The sequence below is a fragment of the Chrysochloris asiatica genome, unplaced genomic scaffold (genome assembly GCF_000296735.1).
Source record: "Chrysochloris asiatica unplaced genomic scaffold, ChrAsi1.0 scaffold00113, whole genome shotgun sequence".
NCBI lineage: Eukaryota > Metazoa > Chordata > Mammalia > Afrosoricida > Chrysochloridae > Chrysochloris > Chrysochloris asiatica.
In genome coordinates, this window is record NW_006408631.1 from 9,775,768 (window position 1) to 9,786,486 (window position 10,719).

At 38.4% G+C, this 10,719-nt stretch overlaps 1 protein-coding gene across 1 annotated transcript in view; it reads right to left on the reverse strand.

The window, feature by feature from the left end:
- MED12L (mediator complex subunit 12-like) overlaps window positions 1–10,719 on the reverse strand; it is a 470,668-nt gene that overhangs the window by 98,604 nt on the left and 361,345 nt on the right. The window contains exon 15 of the mRNA XM_006867983.1: window positions 2,615–2,762. Coding sequence (XP_006868045.1) covers window positions 2,615–2,762 — 148 coding nt within the window. The remainder of the gene's footprint in view (window positions 1–2,614; window positions 2,763–10,719) is intronic.

The following is a 10,719-nucleotide window of genomic DNA, read 5'->3' on the forward strand; positions in this document are numbered from 1 at the left end:
TCAAGCGTGGCAACAGTAGTGAGGTTGGACCAGGATCGAGCAAGTGTTTCGTTCTGCTGTGCATAAGGTCGCTATGGGTCAGTACAGACTCGATGGCACCTAACAACAACAACATACTGGATTTTAAACAGTGATTTAAACTTAGACTCCCACTTGAAAGCTGTTTACTGTTCCCACATTAACATCTTTGTAAGGATGCCTTGGTGCTCCTAACTACTAGTATCTCAGAAAGCAGCAGAGAGTAACAGTGGTGTTCTCTCCCTGAGTTCACAAGGAGAATTGCCTAGCTAAGGGACTGGTACAAAGATAGGAGAGGCTCCAGTCTGGCCTTGAAAAGCTCTCTGTGAAGGAAGGAAGCAGACTCGACAGAAAAGGATGTCACATTGCCTTCTTCTCCCCTTCAACCTTCAGCTTCTCCAACCAAGAAATCCACAGTATCTGGAAAGACTCTCTAAAATAATAATAAAAAGAACATGAATTACTGTGTGACTTAAAGTAGACAGTGTTCACCCCCTTTCTAAGAGCACAAACAACAGTTTCAAATATTCTCTGCTAATAAGTTACAGGGCTAAATTCAACACATTTCCTCTTTTCTCTGAGAAAGAAAACAGCTAAATACTAGATCAACAGATTTCTTATACAGAAGCAAATTCTTTTTCAAGCTCAATGACAGGCCAACAAGAGGGTTTTCACTTCCCATGAGACAACTCTTTGTTGTTCTCTAACAGAGCCAGAATATTGCAAAGTCTTTAACTGACATGGAAGGGAGGTACCAAATGTGACTTAAGTCAAAAGAAGATAACTATTCTATTTTGTACTAAGGCCCTATGTCTCAGGAAATCAGAAAACTATATTCATACTGAAAACCATGCTGCCCTTGCACCATGTTTCTGCATGCTCTCCTCTCTTACTTGAACTGGAAAGATAAGCTATTTGCAATATATATAAAGTGTACTTTTCTCTAGGAAAGATCTAGTGCAGATAAGTTTGAATAATTAATCCTGCTAGAGACTCAACAACCAGCTAACCTGTGGAGAGGCTTATAAAAAATTATTTATTTTGTACTGAACAATGCAGTAGTTTTCCTATAGGAAGAATACTTCATGCATAGGGTAAATTCAAATTTTTATTTCATTATATTATTTAATTACTAGAGAAATAAACACCAGCAGTGGCAGTGGAGCATATACAATGTCACATTTTAAGTCCCATGACTGCCTAGTAAACTAAATATCAAAAAGAGTAATTAGGCAAATATGAAGTGGATAATTACAGAATTCCAATTATGCAATGAGGTGACATAATATAAAGGCTTATCTTCACTGTAAAAACTATGTAAGCATGGGGAAAGACTCTACCAAGTAAAGAAGGCATGTGAGAGTAATAGATAAAATAGATCATTTGTTTTCATTGAAATAAAGTTGGCAATATAGCAGCCACCACAACCTGTTACAATTATTTTACTAAGAATAATGTAAGAAAAAAGCAGCCAACTATATTGTCCTAGTCCTCAATTATCATTGAAATGTGAGTGCCCTAAGGCAAGCTTCAAAACTGATTACAAAAAAGAAACACAGAAAAATGGGCCTCTTCTAGACCAAGAGTTTCCCAGCTCATTCTTTAGTATTATTACAGTAAAAATTTGAGAAGCATTAAAAAAGAGAAAGAAATATAAATTACCTATTTGTTGTTGCTAAGTGCCATCGAGTTGATTTTGACTCACACCAATCCTGTATAGGGTTTCCAAGGAGTGGCTGGTGAATTTGACCCACCAACCTTGTGGTTCAAACTGACCTTACAGTCCAGTGCTTATCCTACAGCTCCATGCCAGGACTCCATAATTTGCCTATTTTGTTGTTAAGTGCTGTTAAGCTGGTTCTGACTCATAGCGACCCTGTATAAGATTTCTGAGTAGTGGCTGGTGAGTTTGAAACACTGACCTTGCATATCACACCTACCTTGTAGTCTAATAGTTATCCTATAGACCCACACCAGAACACCAATTTACCTATAATTACCTATATAAAAAAGGAGCTCTGGTAGCGTAGTGGTTACGAATCGGGCTGCAAACCTTAAGGTCAGCAGTTCGAAACTACCAGCCATTCCGCGGGAGAAAGATGAGGCTTTCTGCTCCCGTAAAGATTTACACCCTTGGAAACTCTGTACAGGGTCGCTATGGGTCGGAACCGACTAGATGGCACTTAACAAAAACAACAACCTATATATATATATAAAATAATAACAACAACAACAAAAACCCTCAGTGCTGCTGAGTTGATTCTGAGACCTACCAGTCTGTCATCGTTGTTGTTAGGTACCATTAGCATCGAGTTGATTACAACTCATAATGACTCAATGCACAAGAGAATGAAACACTGCCTGGTCTTGTGCCAATTTATAGAGTGTGCTATTTTAATCCTGACATTACTATAAATGGAAACGAGGTCTTAGCATTTAAACAGTCACATAAGTGCTTATTCATATGGCAATGTCATTGTCACTCAGAAGAGAGGAAATGCTCTGGTGACAGGGACATGTTCCACTTTGATAGAGACTCTGCTAAGGGGGACAGCGAGTGACAACAAATGGAAGCAAATGCATGGCAGCTCTTTACCCGCTGTCTCGGTGGTGCTCTTCTTATTTAGAATTTTCAGGATATCTTTGGTAATCTTCTTCAGTTGATGCCTTGCTTCGTCACGCTCTTTGCCGACACCGTAGAGAAGGATTGTGCGCTGGTTACATTCATGACTTGAAGATTCATCCTGAAAAACAGAAAATGCATTTTGAAGCTCTTGTTTGCTGGGGTGGGGTTGCATTTCCCAGCCACAAAATGCACTAACCACGGCATCTCCATGCTGGTTTGCGGTGGTGGCATTCTGCCTACCTTTCAATCCACCTCAACCTCCACTGGCAACACCCTTGTTTTTCCAGTTTGGAACTTGCTAAAGTTAAAAAAAAAAAAAAGTGTCAACTGACCTGAAGTCTTAATAGAAGCATTTGATGTGGGCGTACCCTACATAGTAAGTTTTGGCTATTGAAAAACTTTTCATTTGAAAAAAAGCAAATTTCTTGTGCTATTATTTCACATCAAGTAATATATCTAAGTCATGTTTTTCCCATAAAGTAAATGTTCTTTTCTTTTCAGAAGCTTGGTTTCATATATATATACAGCAGTATTTTATATTTTGAAAAAATATTTTGTGAAGATCCTCAAGTTCAGAAAAAGTGTTCCATTTATTTCCAACGAGTGTGCATGAGATGCACTTATACTTATTTCAAAATGACAACATAATAAAGAGTGTAGATATCATTAGGTGTGAGATAAATTGTTGGATATCCAAACATGTTCCAACACCACCACCTTCTTCCCTTCTGCATACACATGCCCTCCCCGTAGACGGTGAATCCAAGCGCTGCTTTTTTTTCCCACACTAGAAAGGAAATTATTTAGTCACAGCGTTAACAAAAACATGTACACACTGCTAAATACATTCCTTAGTCAAAGTTTAGTAGTTCAAGAATTGTTCGCTCTCTTAAGCCTGGCTTTAATTTTTTACCTATAAATTTCCCTCGGATGTTACAGTCTCTAATTTTGTTAGTAAAATTTCCTAGTCTACTCTCTGATACAATTCCCTTTCATGCCTTTTTTACATCTTTTCCCATACTAGACATTTATACTTCCTAGGAGCATTTTACCCTAAAGAACTTATATAAAGAAAGAACTATTTCCAGGCAAAACTATATTGTGTTCACAAGTTAGGAGCAGCAATAAGAAAAAGCAAAAAAACTTCACGCTCGGAGAATTTTAGTGTTCAATTTGGAGCAATCCACTCTTGAAAGCAGCATTTTGCTTCTGCCTGCTTGAAGTAAGAGCCTGTTATCTTTCTCAGATCCCGCCATTTTCCAGTCCATCGTTTATCTTTTTGTTGGTTTGTCTTTCACACACACACATAACATTCAGGACACCACTTTCCATTGTACTGGTTCCTTTTTCATTATACACTACCTGAAATATACATGTGGATATCCAGTCTCTACACCATGCTAATGTCTTAGAGGTAGTCAAATTTCATCTTAAACAAACAAACAAAAAAACCTAGGAGATTTTTTCCTCAAAAGTTTCTACCAGGGGCTGTTCTTATTTAACATCCTAAGTATACCAGAACAAGAAATCAGAACCTGCCGCCACGGGCTGACTCTAACTCATGTTGACTTCATGTGTGTCAGAGAAGCTGTGTTCCATAAGGTTTACAAAGGCTAAGTTTTTCAGAATGAGACTGCCAGACTTTTCCTCAGAGATGCCTCTGGGTTAGCAGCCAAGCATATTAACTGTTAGCACTACCCAGGGATTCCTGCCTATTCCAACCTTCCTCAAATTCTCAAAAAAGACAATACTAACCACAAGATAAAGTTTATAAGAGGCCAGTGATTTCTATCCCTGGCTGCACATCTAAATGACAGAAGTTGACTGTTAATCTCCAATTTTTGTTGTTGTTATAGAGCATTGATAAAGTATTTTTCTTTTAGCCTGGAAGGATGTGTTCATACCAAGCCTATGAAGGGAAAAGAGGGGGACTGAGAAAACTGTACAAAACTCAGACAGTGCCAGTCATATGTGTACTATTCTCAGTCAAAGCACATATAAAATGGTACTAAGGTAAACTTCTGTGTGAGGGGTGATGTTTGTAGAGTATATACTCAAGACAAGATAATGTGCTAGGCAATAGAGAAAACACAAGTATGCGTATCCCCTGTGCTCATGGAACACAATTGCAGTATCTTGGTAGTATCGGCAGAGTTTTGTTACTATTGTTAGCTGCTTTTGCGTCTGTACATGACAGATGGTCAGCCCAATTGCAATGGACCCCAACAGTTGTGATCCATGTGGTTTTATTAGCTAATTTGCCAAAACAAGTGGCCAGGCTTTTCTTCCTAGTCTGTTATATCTGGAAGCCCCCCTGACACCTGTTCAGCAATACCACTGACAGTCCGGTGGCAGCTGCATATGAATCAAAGTGATCAGGAATTTAATCCAGGTCTCCAACATAAAAAAAAGCAAGCTAAACAAAACAATATTATCGATAATTTGATTCCAACTTGTATCAACCTGATAGGGAAGAACAGAACTGTCCCATCAGGTTTTGGATGCTGTAAATCTTTACAGCAGTTGATTGCCTCAATCCAGCAGCTGATGGGTTTAAACCATGAACATTTCAGTTAGCAGACCAATGCTTAACCTAATGCACTACCAAGGCTCCTTAGATCTCTCGTATCATTACTGCTTTCATTTGCATGGCTAAAAGAAATGAGAACTAGAACAGTGAGGGATGTTGTTGTTGTTAGATGCCACCAAGTCGGTTCCAACTCACACAGCAACTTTATGCACAACAGAATGAAACAGTGCTCAGGCTGACACCATCCTCATTATCCTGGGATGGTAAGTGATGATGTACCAGGGACACCGTATCAATAATAGCGTAAACATGGCAGTAAGAGCCTTATAAAAGGATCCCACCCCAGCTGCTTTCTGACTCCATGATCCTATATAATGACCCTCTCTGAGTTTCAGATTCTTTCTCTTTGGAAAAATAGGAGACCAGATTCCTTGTAAGATTTTTGTTAAGAATCACTGAGCTGAAGCATGTACAATGCTTTCGAGTGTACTGGGAACAGCCTTGTTGTTGTTGTTGTTGTTGTTGTGCCATCGATTCCGACCCATAGCGACCCTGTACAGGGTTTCCGAGGCAGCAAATCTTTACGGGAGCATAACGCCTCATCTTTCTCCCGCGGAGCAGCTGGTAGTTTCGAACTGCTGACCTTGCGGTTCATAGCCCGATTCGTAACCACTATGCTACCAGAGCTCCTTGGCTGCTAATTTCTGTTTATAGACTTCCACTCCCCTCTTTGTAGTGCATGGCAACTCTGTAACTCTATCACTAAAAAATTCCCAAAGACTCTGCCATGCCCTTCCTTTGGCTCCTTGTTGCGCCTTCTGCCACCTAAAATAGTTTCAACAATTTCACTTGTTGAAATGCTATGCACAATTTCACAGTACAGGTCTCTCACTCTGTTACTCCAGTTTGGTGAGAGTCCCCACCACAGGGAAGTAGAGCTGGGAAGAGTCTGGGGAGTATTTATCACAGTGATTTATTTCTCTCCCAGGTATTTGGTTATTGTCTGCCTTTCCCCATTCAACTGCACGTTTCACAAGGTTCATGTCTGTTTAGTTCATGTCTATTATCTCCTCAATCAGCACCGAAGTCATTTCATGTTTACTTAATCCCCTAACTACTGACTGACTAGACAAGTGGACTCATGAACAAATACATGGCTAAAGGAACAGGGTAGGGATGAAAATAAGAATACACTCTAGATTTGGAGGAAACTTAACCTGATGATTAAATGCTGAGCTGAAGAGGAGAAATGTGAAGCAGAAAATGTTCATAGGATCTGCACTAATTTTGAGAGGTAGGGAACTTCTTTTAAAAAACACAAAATTAAAGAGGTATCTGAAGGAAGATTGGAAAGGAAAAAGCAGTTGACTTGAATGTGCACCTCATTGGATTTTAAAATGGACTCCCTAGAGAAAATTTGTTGGGAAACAAAACACCAAAAAAAAACGAGTAGTTGTGATGGCTAATGAATTCACTGTTACATGCAAGAAACCTTAAATGGGTAAATAGACATATGTATGACAAATTCTAGTAGATGGATTGAAGTAGGGATAATATGTCATGTTATGGGAGAGGTACAAATCTTCCCAATGTGCTCTTTAGGGGAGAACATGGAGAACTGAGACGGTGGAGAGGGTAAATAAATCATAAAATGATCACACATGGTGTCTATAATTAATAAGATGACCTGTGCCACAGTGTCACACAAGCCACAGAGGGAACATTTTAAAAATGGGGCCATTAATGCTGTTAATGTGTTTAGGAAGTAACTGCAGATGAACCTCTCTTCGACTTATTAAAAATCCATATGTGAATCTCAGAAAGGAAGTTTCACTAGAGTAGAAGGGACAGAAAGCAGATAAAAAGGGGTTGAAGTTAAGAACAGATGATGAAATGGTTAAAGTTAGTAACCCATATGTAGGAGTGGTGGAAAATAGAAATTGATGCATAGCTTCGAAGGACATTTTATTTGGATAACCAATGCCAAACTTTTTATTTCAAGGGTGAAACAAAAGACTTCCCATAAAGGAAATCAAGATTGAGAAGATATAAGTGATAAGGAATGAAGTGTGACGAACAGGTAACACAAATGATCCATGTAATAAAAAGATAAATGACAAATCAGACAGGAGATGATGATGCTTTTGTCAGGATTAATGTGCAAAGAGAGAGCGGGACAACTTTCCATTTAACCATAGGGAAAAAGAAAATCAGTGAAAAAATAAAGTTGGAGGTAAAAGAGTGAAGAATTTGAAGAAGTTTATATCTATTCATTGGTCCTGGTTATGTTCAGGAAAGTACGCAAAGTCATGAGCTAAGACTGAGGAGACAGAATTTAAAAAGGAAGATCAGTATGCAGTTAGCTCTGAAAGAATCAGTGATCAACCTGTATATGGGTGTGCAAACAGCGTTTGGTGCTTGAAGGGGAGTGGCCCATAAAATAAAGCACTGGATGGTAAGCCACAATGCCTATGATTTGAGCCCACCAGCTGTTCCATGTTAGACGATGACACTTTCTGCTCCTGCACAGATTTTTTTTTTTTTAAAAGCCTTGGAAACTCTAGACAGGATCCTATGAGTTGGAACCGACTCAAAGGCACTTAACAACAACAAAAACAATATTCAAACAAAAGAGAAAAAGCAGAGGCATTGTAAAAGTTACTGTTTTTCAGTAATTCAATTTTTTGGACAAGTCTTCAAATAGCAAGGTCTACTAAATCAGAATAAAGTCAGCCTAAGAAAATGCACCAAGTATTTCCAAATGGATCTATGATTCCCACTGTTTCGACTATGTAATGAAAATACCCTCCAGTTGCATACTTGTAAATAATAGTAATGATCTAGAATCAGCACCAAAGAATTGCTCTGTTTATTCCCTGAAGGATATTTTTTTTGTTGGGCAGGAATGTGAGTTGACTTAAGAGTCACTAGGACAAATACTGCTGTAGCTTTGATACTAGTCCTCTGTTCCCCTTGGGTAGGCCATTTCCCCTGTAAACTGAACTCTGAAAATCTTCTCCTCCAAATCAATTCCTTTCTTTTTCCAGGTATCTTCTCACCCTTTACAAAGATTTGGCTGATCAAGAAAATAAGAGGATACATGTCCAAATCACCCAGGCAGGCTTGTCATGTGAGAGGAATTAAAATGTGCCTGGAGACAAATATTCTTAGGAGCAAGGTAAACGAAATTAAGGTCTGCTTTAAATCATCTTTATTGCTTTAAAATAAAGTGATGAGAAGTACTGTTAAAACAGCTGTGTGCATTCATAAAGATGTGCTGAATGTGGTGAGATTATATGATTGTGTTCTCCTTTCACCTTATTTGTATTTTCTAGTATTTCTACATTCATCCAATAACTATAGAATTTTTAAATGAATAAATTAATATTGTTTCTAAGGGGGAAAAAAGAATTGCACTCCAAATGTGCTTCATTTTCTTCCAAAAACTCATGAAAAATAGATGAAGTAGGTTTGATGGTCCTTCTGATAAAATGATAGTATTCATACTTCCCCACACTCTTTAATTTGGTCTGTTTAATAATTCAAATGAAAATCCAGTATATATATCATGAAGCAAATTACACAGTGTCCTACTTCATCTCCCGATAAAGTATGAAAAAATTGTTTTTAAAAGCAATAAACTAGCTATGATTTTTATTTTAATATACTAAAACGAGATGACTTAAAAGATGCCTCCAAACATTACTTCTTTCAGTTCAATTTTCCAATAAAACAGGCTCCATAATAAAATAACTTCAAATAAATGTCACATTACACTGTTAGCTGCTGTAGAACAATGTGTATGAATATAAATGAGTATGTTGTTGCAAAGTGCTGTTAAGTGCCATCAAGTAGCATCCGACTCATAGTGACCTGTGTAGGGTTTCCAAGGAGCGGCTGGTGAGTTGGAACCACTGACCTTGTGGTTCAAACTGACCTTGCAGTCCAGTGCTTTATAACAGAGTGCCAACACTAGGACCCCTTATGATGTTGTTGTTGTTGTTAAGTGTCTTTGAGTTAGTTCTGACTCATAGCAAACCTGTATAGGGTTTCCGAGGAACGGCTGGTGACCCTTATGGTAGTGGTGGTTATGTGCCGCGGAATCAGTTCCAACTCAGTGACCCTGTACAGGGTTTCCAGGGCTGTAAATCTTTGTAAAGCCTCATCTTTCTCCTGTGAAATGGCTGGTAGTTTTGTGCTGCCAACCTTGAAGTTAGCAGCCCAACTCGTAACCACTATGCTACCAGAGCTCCTTGTTGTTGTTGTTATGTGCCATGGAGTCGGTTCCTACCCATAGCGACCCTGAACAGGGTTTCCAAGGCTGTAAATCTTTATGGGAACAGAAAGCCTCATCTTTCTCCCACGGAGCAGCTGGTAGTTTCGAACCGCTGACCTTGAGGTTCACAGTCCGATTCATAACCACTACACTACCAGAGCTCCTTATAGAGAGGGGAGGGTAAAAAGAGGCTGTGTTAAAGGGTCACAGAAATTAGCAGCTTCTTCTCATTACAGACTGCTACTGAATTGGAGTAATTTTTCTTTAAGTAAAGGAAATAGGAGAATCATTTAATTAGATTTTATAGGAAATCTTCTACAGTGTAAACTACAGTATAATGAGAAATGAAACCTATATCAAACAAAATTGGTGCATCCTTAGAGTGGAATTGATGTCTAGGAGATTAACCAAATATACTAGTCTTCTACTTTCAAGCAACACACTCAAGGCAGGAATGATACCAAGTTGAATCACCAAATACAACATTCTTTTTTTGCTAAGATTTACAGCATCAGAAACTCTAGACAGGTTCGCTCTGAGTCAGAATCAGCTAGGTGGCAGTGGGTTTGGTTTTTGGTTAGAATACATAAAGCTCAATTTACACATGCACCGATGTCACAAAGACCACATTTAGAACCATAAAACTTAAGAACTAAAATAGCTTAAAAGGTAACCATTTGAAGGAAATATTCTCAGATGAGCAGACTACCTTCAATATGCTCAATAAAATACATAAGTAATTTAAACTACTTGGAGTATATGTTAGTTGTAAGCCATCTCAGTCATCGAAAAATAACCAAAGTAATCCAACTCAGTTCTATTCACAGTAGTGCTATATACAACTATACACCACATGTGCTATTGCTGTTTAGCAATTATTTATAACTGTGGCATTGTTGACTGCTAGCCACAAAGTCAGCAGAGTTCAAACCCATAGGCCGTTCCTCAGAAACCCTATGTATGGTTGCTATGAGTCAGAAATGACTCCATGGCACTTAACAACAACGAGAGGTTAAAGGATACAATACATTCTATTTATATAGTATAATCATATAGAAGATAATGTATTTTTGTAATGAAAAAATATTGTCAGAAAATATCTTCAAATAGGCATCACTGTGAGTGAAAATTAGAAGACAAAGCAAGAGCTTTTCTTTTTCCTCCCAAAATAGCACTTACATTGTTGTTGTTAAGTGCCATTGAGTCAGTTCTGATAGCAATCCTGTATGGGGTTTCTAAGGAGCAGCTGGGATATGACACATCAAGTAT